The sequence below is a fragment of the Pimephales promelas genome, chromosome 9 (genome assembly GCF_988280905.1).
Source record: "Pimephales promelas chromosome 9, fPimPro1.hap1.1, whole genome shotgun sequence".
NCBI classification, from domain to species: Eukaryota; Metazoa; Chordata; class Actinopteri; order Cypriniformes; family Leuciscidae; genus Pimephales; species Pimephales promelas.
In genome coordinates this window covers 14,971,196-14,984,705 of record NC_142777.1, presented here as the reverse complement: position 1 = coordinate 14,984,705, position 13,510 = coordinate 14,971,196, and the positions used below count along the sequence as shown (strand labels likewise).

General features: G+C 38.8%; 1 protein-coding gene across 6 annotated transcripts in view; it reads left to right on the top strand.

The window, feature by feature from the left end:
* The first annotated feature begins 1,352 nt into the window (after positions 1–1,352).
* kdm3b (lysine (K)-specific demethylase 3B) overlaps positions 1,353–13,510 on the top strand; it is a 33,180-nt gene continuing 21,022 nt past the window's right edge. For 4 of the 6 annotated variants that reach the window (XM_039648651.2, XM_089134766.1, XM_089134767.1 and 1 more), the window contains exons 1-9: positions 1,353–1,775; positions 3,070–3,243; positions 4,741–4,854; positions 4,950–5,055; positions 5,753–5,877; positions 5,971–6,039; positions 7,436–8,161; positions 9,871–11,089; positions 13,221–13,428. In XM_039648651.2, coding sequence (XP_039504585.2) covers positions 1,617–1,775; positions 3,070–3,243; positions 4,741–4,854; positions 4,950–5,055; positions 5,753–5,877; positions 5,971–6,039; positions 7,436–8,161; positions 9,871–11,089; positions 13,221–13,428 — 2,900 coding nt within the window. In that variant the 5' untranslated portion in view covers positions 1,353–1,616. The remainder of the gene's footprint in view (positions 1,776–3,069; positions 3,244–4,740; positions 4,855–4,949; positions 5,056–5,752; positions 5,878–5,970; positions 6,040–7,435; positions 8,162–9,870; positions 11,090–13,220; positions 13,429–13,510) is intronic. The other 2 variants (XM_039648652.2, XM_089134768.1) reach the window with 2 other exon arrangements.

Below are 13,510 nucleotides of genomic sequence, written 5' to 3'. Positions count from 1 at the left end.
CTAAAAGATATGATATATTATGACCCACTGTAAAAAACAACAACAACAGCAACAAAGTAATTATAAACTTCAGTGTTTATTTTTGTGCAACATGGCGAGAACTGCATTCTTATTCTACTACCGAAGATCGCAGTTCTCGCGCATGCGTCGTGGAAATCTCTTGAACTCTCTTCTCAGGCCTAAAAGGAAGAAATGGAGTAGTCGAATAAAGTCGTTATTTTTATATGTTTTATATGTTTTATATGTATGTTTTGTAAACTTATAGTTGAGCCACTGTAGTCAGATGGAATATATAAACATTTTCTTCATTGACTTTATGGGCCGTCAAGTTTCAATCCCTTAGGTGTAGCACTGATCCACCTCTCAAATTTAATCAAAAATATCTTTATTTGTGTTCCGAAGACGAACAGAGGTCTTACGGGGTTGGCACAGCATGGAGGTGAGTAATTAATGACTTAATCTTCATTTTTGGTTGAACTAACCCTTTAAGGTATATTATTACAAGAGAATTATTACATATTACAAGAGAAATTGTTAACATTTTTTCCTGACCTGCAATAAACAAATGGCATTTCCACCACATCTCAAAAAACAGCTGTTATGTAAAAATATAACTTATGACACTCAATAATTGTCTATGACTATTTTTTTTCCCACAATGTTCAATAATTATAGCCTACATTTGTCAATGAGATAAATGAAATGCCTCAAGGACCAAACAGGAGAACATTGATGAATAATTAGAAATTATTCATTAAAAATGTGTAAGAAATGACATTTAACTTTAAGGTCCAGAGATGTAGACTACATGATACACTCTTAAAAATAAAGGTTCTTTATTGGTATTCTGGTTCCATGAAGAACCCTTAACATCAATGGAACTTTTTCATTTCACAAAAGATTCTCTATAGTGGAAAAAGGTTCCACTATAAAATGTTTTTTACACCAAGAAAAAAAAAGGATCTTTTAAAGAATGGATCACTGAAAGGTTCTTTGGGGAACCAAAATGATTCATTCGTTGCAAAAATCTAATGTAGGTCGTCTAGTGAGTTTTAAGCTTTTTTGATTTGCATGGAGGATTGGATCCAACATTAAAAGAGATCAAATAATTTTTAAAATTAAAAAAAAAATAATAATTGGGGAAAGAATCAATTCCTGTTAAGTCGCGGAAGCTTCCTTTCGTTGCTGTGCGACTTCAAGTCCAAATCCAAATAAACGCAGCTGAATTCTCGCGAGAGTTTGCCATGACCCTCCCATACAGACCTCCAGAGATGCGCGTTCACTGCGTACGGCGCGTACAGTGTCCAGCAGGGGGCGCTGCTTTATTTCTCGGGTAGCCCGTGAAGCGCAGTCCCGCAGCAGTACGAGGGGTGCGTTTGATCACTGCACTTCTAAATGGCGGATGAGGACAAGGGGCTGAAGCTCGAACAATAACACCTTACTTTCCCAGTAAAGCTCGTTATCAGTCCTCTCAGCTTGCCGATGCAAATCCCGCGCGCACAGGCTGCAGTCAGTCATATGTGGCTTTAATAATTGACGAGTTCAGTTGAGGCACGAAAGATCGCGGATTTTTGCGGAGCTCCGAAGGAAGTCGATCTCTTCATGGTGGTTGTGATATGGGCGACTCGCTTGGTTTGATCGGGAAGCGGCTGCTGCTGCTGCTCAATGACGGGAGCTCCGCGTCTTCCGCGGGCGTTGGGACGGATCCGGCGGCCTGGCTCCGCGGCACCGTGCGGGCGGTCAGTGTGATCGGGCTGGAGAGCCCGGGGGTGGAGGTGAGACCGACACAACAACAACAACACACCGTCAAAACATCAAACAAAACCTGCCCATGCGAATCAACACTGGTGCATTCGACAGTTTAACGGTGCAACACAATGTGACCTGACTTTAGGTTGCGTCCAATTCTGAATTAAGGGAGAGATATGCAGATAGACTTTAAGTGTGTGATGGAGTGCTAGTTAGCTAAGTAGCTAGCTGCATATAAGGGTTGGCTTAAATCCTAGTGAGCCAGTCGCCTGTTTTTGGGAGTCATTGATACTGTCTGGTTAGGTAGTTTACTACATTACTTGGCCCATTGTGATTTAAAATACATTCAGCACGATAAATGCATACGTCATATCGATTAAACATAATTTACTCACAATGAATACAAAGGGAAGGGCCATTGTTTATGTCATATTGCCTTTGTAGTAGTAAGTAGAGTGAGCTTTTATTTCTATTTAGAATAAATGGATAAATACTTGGGAAGTCTGAGCTATTTATATTCGCACAGACAAACTTTATTTAAAATAAGATGTTTTTTTTTTGTCAGTCATTGGTCTTGGATTAAATTGCATTAGATTCATTTAGTTTGTGGAGTACTTGTACAGAATGAAATGCATGGTCGAGACACTTTTGCACTGGTTTGATTTAATCCTCTTCATTTTTACGTCAGTTAGTGATCGGTTATTTACAGGAATCCGGAAGACGAGCTGATGTTACCTTTTTTGTCCCTTTAAACTTCTACATGCTGTTCTATAGTAACAGATTCTCCAGCTGATTTATACAATGAAACTCGGTTAACATATTGCGATAAAAATCCAAAATGTGACATTTTTATATTAATAACATATGATAGAATTAATCTAGTAGCTACATTCATTACCGAATGATTCACATTTTAAACGAATCGGTTGAGTCAACGATTTAATGACCCCTTCGTAAACAACTGCCTTATTCTTCAATAAATTGGCCATTTTAATGAATGACTCAGTGGCTCACTCATTAAAACGGTTCATTTTAGACAGGAAACTACTTTGTGAGACTTTTTCACTCACCATATTTTTAATAATAGCCGTTTTAATCATATTAACAATGCTGAAATATGAGCATTTCTCTTGTTTGGTGCTTATACAGGGGTAACTGAGCCTTACGGTGGGGCTGTTGTGGTACATAGGACAAAACATTTTGGGAGTTTGGAATGTAATTAACACAATATCCATTTCCAACACTTTGAAGTGTTCTTGTTGAGTGCAGCATTTTACTTCTGTGTTCTGCAAAGATGCAAACCTCCCATCTTCATTGCAGGTGTTCGTGGAGTTTGAGAAGAGCCCTTGCCGGCAGCGCTCATGGGTGCAGATGTACGGGGACGAGGTGCGTGCGGTTCTCGTGGAGAGTGCCATTGTCTGGGTCAACTGCAGTGACCCTTCCCTCTCCCTTCCCCCGGCTCTAGTAGCGGCTGCTACTCAATGGCCAGCCTTGGTGAGTACAGATGCACACTGGGATCTTGGTAATCTTCCCATAATTGGCCATAGTTGACATGAAACATAAGTTGCGCTATGAAACGTATATCCGAGTGAAACGGCTTCTCGAGCAAGAACATATGAAGCACGGGGCTTGATTTTGTCTATGGGGAATTGATTGGATTGTTGTGGTTTGCTATTGGTGGATCTGATGAGAGTGATGGGTTGTCCTGCCCTCACGCCAGTTAACACATCATCAGAGAAGAGAAGAGACGAGGGTTCCAGACTGAGAATGTGCGAGTTAAAATTTTATGTGGTCGCATTTGTGCGCAACAGAACGTCGTTGTATCAGCTGTTTCAGTCCGTGACTTATGTTCAAAATGAACGAGTAGGCTACATCATGAATCCATTTTCTGAACTGTGTTTTTGACTTATCCTGAATCACTACGGTATGCCTAATAAGTGTTTATATTCGGACTATTTTATCCCGGGTCGACTCGGATGCGGAGTCGCCCAGTGCCATAGACATGAATGGAGAGAAGCAGCTCCGGCTACAGTGTTCTTCCGCAAGACACGTGCAGTTAATTTACTGATGAACGTAGACGTCACGCACAGTGCACATTGATGGTGGAACGTGCCAATTACGAATTCACGAATTAAGGCATATAAAAATGAAGCAGCGTGCCCCTTCCTACGTCTTTTCAGCGGTTAGATGAGAGCAATCGCTCGACTGAGGAAAAGGAAATTATTATAAAATGCAGAAGGGAAGGAGAGTGAGATTTCTTACTTTTGTTACAACTATAAACTTTGATAAAGAAAAATCTGTATTAGCTTATTATAATACTCTAATCTTTTAAAATGTAATGCATGCATTTGAATGTTTAATGATTTTGAAAAGATAGATAGATTATGATTCAAATGTAAATAGATTGTATATAATTCAAATGTAAAATGCTTAAAATTACACATTAAAATTACTGTCCAAAATCCTGAAATTTGGCAATGATAATTAATATATTACAGGTGTTTATGCTGCAACCTAGAAAGCCTTTGCTAGCTTTGGTCCATTCAAACCACTATTCAATCCAATCCCATGGCATGTAGCAAAAAAAAAAAAGTCAGACCAAATCAAATGCTGGTGCGACCAACTGAGAAAGTTGGTAGCACCAGTTCAACCAGTGGAAAAGATAGTCTGGAGCCCTGGAAGAGTTGTCACTGCAAGTTATTCTGATCAAATATTATGAGGACAGATTCATTTAAAACGCATAATAATGTGCATGGATAAATAATTTATAATAAAGACTGCAATATTCCCTTAAAAAAAAAAGAATTGTCAATTTTGTTTTCATTTTGACCTTCATACAGGTCGAGAGCTGTTTCCATATTGTCAGTCATTTTTGTTATTTTGTTTTAGTTATATTTTGATTAGAAAAAGCATTTAGATGTGAAGATATGATTTTTATTCAACCGTACTGGTTTCCCGAACCCACTGGTTGTCTTTTGCCTCTATCTTCAGTTGTTCAAACCGCTGGTTGACCGAGTGGGTTTGGGATCCGTGGTTCCTGTCGAGTTCTTTGGACCAAGAACTTTGTCGTTTTTCCCTAATGGGAATTCACTGCACACATTTGAGGTTGGTGACCAACTAATGCAGAACTTTTGCTCTTTAAAAGTTTAAATGGACCTGGATCAAATAGATTTTCTTTCTTTCTTTCTTTCTTTCTTCAGACTGAAAAAGATATGATACACTCTCTGCTACTAGAGCAGCCAGCGCTTCAAGCTGCCATCAGCAGTTGGCACCGGGACTCTGAGCTACAGGAGATCCTGCGCAAAGGTCAGTTGCGTTTACCTATAAATAAACGAACTCTGTAGATGTGCTTGAGTAAACTTACCTGTGCAAAGCCTGAAATGAAGTCAAGTCATGCAATATAGAAAGGGTTAGTTTAGCCCAAAATAATAATTCTGTCATTTAATCCTCCCGTTCATCTTCGAAACACAAGTCTTTGACACGTCAAAACATTCATAAAGAGATTGTAAAATAAATCCATATGTATCAAGCAATTCAGTAATAAGTCTTCTGAAGGGACTAGGCTGATGAACAGATTGAATGTTGGCTTTTATTCACATAAAAACATTGATCAGCGAACATAAACGTACTTGGTTCTTGCTCATCCATCACCCATGCTTGAGCTTCCGCTTACCAAAATGAAATGCTGTAAACATAGTTTGCTGACACATGTTGATATGGCAATAAAAGCCTAAATTCAGTCTGTTCATCCTATAAAGTGATTGTGTCTCTTTAAAAGACTTTGGACTAAACCACTTGATGCGTATTTTATGATCTCTTTCTGAATGAGTTTTGGGTGAATGGAATTTCAGTGGAGGGACTTTTTTTAGAAATATCTCCATTTGTGTTTTAAAGAGGAACAAAACAACATGAGAGTCCGTAAATTATGACAGCATTTTTATTTTAGGGTGAACTATCGTTTTAAGCTGATAGTATAAGCTTTATTTTTTTCTGTCTTGTACAGGATCTTATACTATTCAGGGTCGGAGAGTACAGGTGTACCAGCCGGAGTTTGGGGAGCCCTGGGCCCTGGGCCTCGTATCTCAGCATGATCCTGTTTCACACATTATGGAGATTACCATGGACCAGGTACGTGTGCAAGTCTGTTTAGAAACTAATGCCGTAACCAAAGCTGATTTTAGTGTGTTGGCTTAATGTGTCAATCATGGTTTATCAACGCAGGGTGAGGAGACACAAGTGGTCGATCCGCGGGTTATTCACGTGATGCTTGCTGCGGAACAATCAGATGAGGTATGGTAGATTTCTGTCACTGCTGGTGTCGATTATTGTTCCAAAGAAATCGCTTTTTATCAAATTGTTTTTAGTTATATATTTTTTTTTTACTTGCACCAGAAAGAATTTATTAAATGTTAATTTTGATTTGCGTAAAAAATATTAAAAAAATTGGCAATTATAGTTGGAAATTATACTTGTTTAGGAGTCTTTTGGAGAACAAATTGCATTCAGTTTTTTTTAATGCATTTACAAGATAAAATTGTTCTCAGAAAGTAATTTAAATTCTGAATATTGTATACACACTAATCAAAAGTTTGGACTCAGTTAAGGTAAAAATTTATAGATACTATAGATACTATATTTATAGATACTATAAGGTGCACCGGATTATAAGGCGCACCTTCAATGAATGACCTATCGGTTTGCTGGCTAATTTAATAACGCGGAGCGTTGTTAACCAATTGATCCATATATAAGACGCTCCGGATTATAAGGCGCATTTTGATTTTTTTTTAGAAAATTAAAGGCTTTTAAGTGCGCCTTATAGTGCGGAAAATACGGTAAATGGACTGCATTTATATAGCGCTTTCGTCATATATATATATATATATAGACCCAATGGCCACCAAAGCGCTACACATTCACCCATTCACACACTCATTAATTGAGATTAATCACATCCAAAATAAAAGTTTGTGTTTACATGTGTATAATTATTTTGTATATATAAATACATATGCATGCATGTATATATTTAAGGAATTATTTGCATGTTACTGTGTGTGTATATATATATATATATATTTATGTGTATATATAGATAATTATGTTATATATATATATAAATATGTTATATATGAATAACACATTTTCTTAAATATATACATGCATGTGTGTGTATGTATATATACAAAATAATTATACACAGCACACACAAATATATTATGTAAACACAATCTTTTATTTTGGATGCGATTAATCACAATTAATCCTCGCACAGCCCTTATATATATATGTATATATATATATATATATATATATATATATATATATATATATATGTGTATATATATATATATATATATATATATATATCACTGTTCACATTTGAGGTTGTTGAATATATATATATATATATATATATATATATTTCAAATAAATGATGATTTGAACTATTCCAGAAACAATTTCCACAAAACATGAAGCAGTACAACTGTGTTCAACATTAATGATTATAAAAAAAAATTGTAATGATGCTTGAAAGACAGGAATAAATTACATTTTTTTTATATATATTATTTAATATATATAAAGGTAGCCTTGGTCAACATGAAGGTAGCCTAAGGTAATTGATGTGTATGAACTTCGTAATTGATCTTGTGCCTGGGTCATTCTACCATATCTCTTTTAGAGCCAAGATAGACGCAAGAAGGAGAGTGATGGTGGGAAAGGTGAGGGCAGTCGGCGGCGCCGGACAGCATCTGAAGGAAATGAAGACATTACTCTCAAACGTTTCAAAGGAGCCGGGGAGGGTGCCTCTGACAGCCAGAATGGGAATGGCTCCAACAAGGACGCTGGGGCTATGGTAACACACGTAGAGATGCCGGTAGATTTAGTAGTGGAGAGAAAAGACGGAGGGGGTGGCGTAGGTGGGAGGGTGTCGAGCACCTGTAGTCCAGTAGCTTTCCCAAACCAAGACTCCTCTAACAACACCAATTCCTCTCAGCAGGATCACTCCCACATTAGGAGCGCAAGTTTTGTCAAGGAGAATGGCAGTTTTGTCCCAAACCAAGAACGGATATCTTCAATGTCAGCGGTGCTTCCTGCGTCCACTCCAACACCACCTCCATTGAAGCCTGCCCCATCGCCTTTTTCTAACACTTTTCCTTCTTTGGGGCAAATGCCCAGTTTGGTGCCCGGGGCTCCTGCCCCCAAGTCATCTCCCACACTCCCAGCATCTGAGAGGGACGAGGGAGGTGTCCTTTCAGGGTATCCTAAAACAGCTGCCCTGGTGTCTCCAGGTCCTGTGACCATTTCGTCACCTTCCCAAGACAATGCTTCAAGTGTGGCTCTTTCTGTTCCTGGAGATGCAAACCAAAAGCCCAGTATGTGGGGATCAACCCCAGAAGCAAGCCAGGTAGGACATTATGTTCGTTTTTTTCCTTTTGGATCTATTCATTAATTTGAAAATACATAAAAAAATGTAAAAAAAAAAAAAGTGAAAAAAGTCCCCAAAATGTAATATTATGATTTAATAGACATTTGATGGTGAAAAATATTTAAAACAACTTTAGATTTATTTAAATAGGAATGTTTAAAACCATATGAAGTCAACATGAATATAAACAATTGCCATGCTTATTAGTGTTATTTATATGCTATTTTAAATTAGCTTTTTTATATTTTAATAATTGTGCTTTTGTAATTTTTATTAGTTTGTTTTCTGTTTAACTATTTTATAATTGTTTTTTTGTCTATTTTCTTTCAGTTTTAGTCATTTTACTACTTCAACTTATTTCAGTTAATTGCCATGACATCATTTATAACTTAAGTTTTTTTGTCTTCATATTAAAGGGATAGTTTACCACAAAATTTCAATTCTGTCATTAATTACTGACCCTCATGTCGTTTCAAACCCATAAGACTTTTATTCTTCTTTGGAACAAAATTGAAGATATTTTTAATGAAATGGAGGGACAGAAACCCCATTTCATTAAAAATAACTTAAAGGGATAGTTCACTTTGAAATTAATTGTTGATATGTTTTAGCTTACCTCAAGGGCATCCAAGATGTAGGTGTATTTGTTTCCACAGTATTTTCAATTTCAAATAAACCGTTCTTGTCTGTCAGTCATATAATGGAGGTCTATGGTCACCACCTCAAAGAGCATGCACAGAGAAGTCCAAATTAAGCATGATTTAATGACTCGTAAATGTAAGTACACATCGATGGCCTAAGACACGAAACGAGCGGTTTGTGTGAGAAAACGAACAGTATTTATATCGTTTTATGTCTTGTAATCACAGTCACGTCCAAGTAATCTGAGGGCACGGGCGCTTCGGTCTGCGCAAGCGCCGGAAAGTGCCGCAAGTGATCTTTCGCGCGTGTACGTCACTCATTGTTTACACACAGATTTCAGAAGTGTTACCCTTCACTGTGAAGATCTAAACATATTTAGATAGACAGGAAATTGCAATGGAAGACAATTTCGATATATAAACAGACAACGTTTTTTTTTTTTTTTCCCGCAACCACGCAAGAAATCGCTTGCGCAGATAGAAGCGCCCGTGCCCTCAGATCACTTGGACGTGACTGTGGTTACAAGAGTTAAAAACGGTATAAATACTGTTGGTTTTCTCACACAAACCGCTCGTTTCGTGTCTTAGGCCATCAATGTGTACTTGCATTTATGAGTCATTAAATCATGTTTAATTTGGACTTCTCTGTGCATGCTCTTTGAGGAAGACCGCATAGACCTCCATTATATGACTGATAGACAAAAACGGTTTCACCTAAAAATTATCAAAATTGAAACTACTGTGGAAACAAAGACGCCTACATCTTGGATGCCCTTGAGGTAAGCTAAAACATACCAAAAATTTATTTCAAAGTGAACTATCCCTTTAATTTGTCTTCCGAAGTCTTGCGGGTTTGGAACAACACGAGGGTGAGTAAATGATGACAGAATTTTGTGGTGAACTAACCCTTTTTAAGTTTTATTTCAAATATTGAATTTTAGTTTTAGTTAATATCAACACTAGTTTTTAACAAGATTTGTCTTTTTCTTCCTGTGGACTCTTATGAGTCTTTGACCCTCACTTATTAATGGCTTATTTATATTTCAGACCCCCAAGACCCTTGCTCTGGCTGCTGCAGTATTTGGTAAACCGTCAAGTGAGTTTGGAGATGTTCCCACACAGACAAATGGTTCTTCCCAGGAGGACAAGCCTTTTGGCTTTCCCTTTGGATCTGCGAAGGAACCCCAGAGGCAGAACGCTGATGCCTCACAGAACCTGTTCTTTCAATGCATGTCTCAGAACCAGAGTATCACACAAGGCCAGGCAAAGGCCTTCACATCCTTGTCCGAGTGCCTGAACAAGGAGCCACCTAGCCTGTTCAAGCCTTCCAAGGGTTTCAGAAAGGCGGTTGTGGCTTCTGCATCTGCTGGACTGTTTGGTTCAGCTCCTGCCAGTGGCCTGACGCCACTGAAAGAGCAGCCAAAAGTGCCTGATATCAAGCCTGCAGGCAATGGGCTGATGAGCAAGCCTTTTGGAGGGGTTGTGGAGGCACACGGAAAACTCCCAGCCACTTTCCCCTCAGCCATCTGTCAAGCTGCGAGCTCTGCGGAGGTGCTGAAACCCTCTTTGGGATTAGGAACCAGTGGACTTGGAAGTTCCAGTGGTGGGATTAGAAATGTTAACAGCTCGAGGCCAGGCAGCGGCTTCGGTTTGCTTGCTGGCAACAAGGTTCCAGAAACTCACGAGAACCTGTTCCTACAGGCGTCCAAGGAGACGAATCCATTTCTCGCTTATGGTGGAGCTGTTTCGCACAGCCCTTTCAGTTCCTTGTCAACTCCAAAGTCGTCCTCTTCCGTGTCCGCACCTGCTGTTTCACCTTCAGGCAGCTCCAGTGTACTTAGTCAAGATCCTCCTGGGAATGAGGCCAAACCAAATCTGTTCACCATGGCAGAACCTCCTAAGGGAATCTTAACTCCCCAGTTCGCCACTCCTGCTCTCATGACCACTCCGTCATTCACTTCGGTAGCCCAGGATGGACAACAAACGTCCAAAGCAAGCAAAGAGGGTTCGGATGTCAGCACGGGATCCCGCCTCTCCACTGAAGGCCAAGGTGTCTCTATCCCCTTCGACCAAACCAAGTTTTCATTGGAGGAACGCGGTCAGTCCACCAAAAGGGATTCAGAGTCCAGTAGCAACAGTGACCTGTCTGATTTGAGCGAGGCGGAGGATAACTCGAGCCAGAAACCTGGGGTTTCTGCAGCCAATGAGGATAAGAATAAGACCCTGCCTGCGCCGAAGAGCCGGCCGCGGAACAAACCCTTTAAAGGTAACATTCTGTGTAATTCATAAATTAGTTCACCCTAAAATTAAAATTACGCCATCATTGACTCCTTCCTGATTTCTCGAATCAATGAAAGTCAAGGGGTCCAGTGTTGTTTTGGACCTTAATGACTTTCATTGTATGGACAAAAACAGTTTAAATTTTCTTTTTTATTCATGCCTTATGAGTTTTGACTCATAGCATTTTTGTGCAATATTTTGTAGTGGTCATTCAATGTATATATTGGTCGGTATTTGACACTGACTTATCGGCCAATGCCGATAAGTTTCAGTTTGGCTGATATTTCAGAAGCAAGATGTTTATTTTGACAGCTCTGAGAATTGATATCAGTGTGTGAGCATGGGGGCTCCTGTGCGTCTATTTTTTGCATAGAGTGGTGCAGTGAGGACATTTTTGTAGGCTAACCCTTAAGTTAGCATTGCCCTTGTTCCCTCGACAAAAGCCCTATAGGATTTTTCCATTAGATTTTGTATTATTGCAGAAAATAAGCTGTGACTAACAAAAGTTTATGATTCTTTCTTACATGATTTGTTCATTATGATAATCTTCACAAATTAACACAAATTTTATGAATTATAAAGCCTAAAAACTATCGGCAGAAGTAAAAGGCTAAAAGTAGGCTATAAACTAACTACACCACCATCGCATGACTTCAACATCGCCATCACTAAGCTTCCGACAACTCTTTATTAAAGAACAATTTCCCTGAAAGATTGAGTTAGAATAGTTTGATTATAAGCACATTGAGGCACACACTCAGTTCTCAGACTCAGACACTCAGTCTAGATGTATTTTTTCAGTGTTAGTTGTTCAAATATTCCTCTTAAAAATAAAAAGTATCAGGCAGCTGTATGTGAAGTGACCCACATTTGGTTTTGGACCTCTGAATATATGTACAGTTTACTTATGGAGTCGCATTAAAATCTCTGGGATTGAGCCATATCGGGCCTTTAAAATGAAGATATCAAAAATAAATGTTTGTTAAAGGAACACTCCAACTTTTTGGGACTTTAGCTTATTCACTGTATCCCCCAGAGTTAGATATGTCCATACATACCTTTTTCATCTCCGTGCGTGCTGTAACTGCAGGTACTGCGGTAATCACTCCGCCCAAGTAGCAGTGCTTCGACTTCTGAGAATATAGTTCCCAATATTATTACGGTTAAAAGATGGCTGTGTCTCATATGACCTTGTTATTTGTACACTCTGTGACTATACAAATCACAACATGTAAATAGGAAAATGTTTGCATTATTTTGTCACTTATTTGGGATTAGTATGCTAGCTGGCTGCAACCATTTACATCCATTCTTTGTGCTAAGCTAGGCTAGTGGTGGGTGCGTCAGACAGAGTTACAGAACGCATGGAGATGAAAAAGGTATGTATGGACTTATCTAACTCTGGGGGATATAGTGAATAAGCCAAAGTCCCAAAAAAGTCAGAGTGTTCCTTTAAAAACCAAAATATAATAGAATGTTAAGAAATCTTTAATACTTCATAAATTACAGGCTTAAATTACAACACAAGAAGTGCTTTTTTCCATTTTTGAAATGTCACTGATTTCTAAAGTAAATGGATTTAACTAATAAACCTACCAATCTCTGTGTAAAAACAAAATGATGATGCGGCCATCTTTCTACAGTCATTTTTACCACCCGTAATTTGGCTTCAAATCTCATATGAAAATTGTCATTTTGATCCCCCTCTACACAATAATGGATTACTCAGTCAATATACATTCATTACATTTAATTTTTTGGCTTTCATCACTATTTATGTTTGTCTTGACATGGATTGACCCTTGTTGCAGACCTTATTTCAGGCATTTAACCAAAAACCCATTGATTTTTTTTTTTTTATGATAGAACCGGAAGTGATATAAACTTGCCTGGGTTTTGGCCCTCAAAAATGTCATCCCTGCAGAACTATTCATTAGTTCACCGTCTTTGTTTAACAGTTATGTCCTTTGGCCAACTTGCTTTCTAAGATATTAGTATCATCATCACCACCATCAAAAAATCCTCAATGGTCAGCCGCTAAGCAGTAGTTCATATTGATGGATCAGTCAGCATTCACGGTCACCTGATTTTGAGTTTTTGTGTGAACATTTATCTAGTGGGACAGTCCGTGTTGAAGGACCAGAGTAAGGTTCGGCGCTTGAAGCAGTCCGGAGAGTCCTTCCTGCAAGACGGCTCTTGCATTAACGTGGCTCCCCACCTGCACAAATGCCGCGAGTGCCGTCTGGAGCGCTACCGGAAATCCCGCGAGCAGGACTCGGACGATGATGACCCAAACGTGGCCTGCCGATTCTTCCACTTTCGCAGGTGAATAAGATTCAGAGAACTTTTGGTACGACTAGCTTAACTCTTGCCTAAGGTATGACTCTGACATCTTGACTTGTGTTGT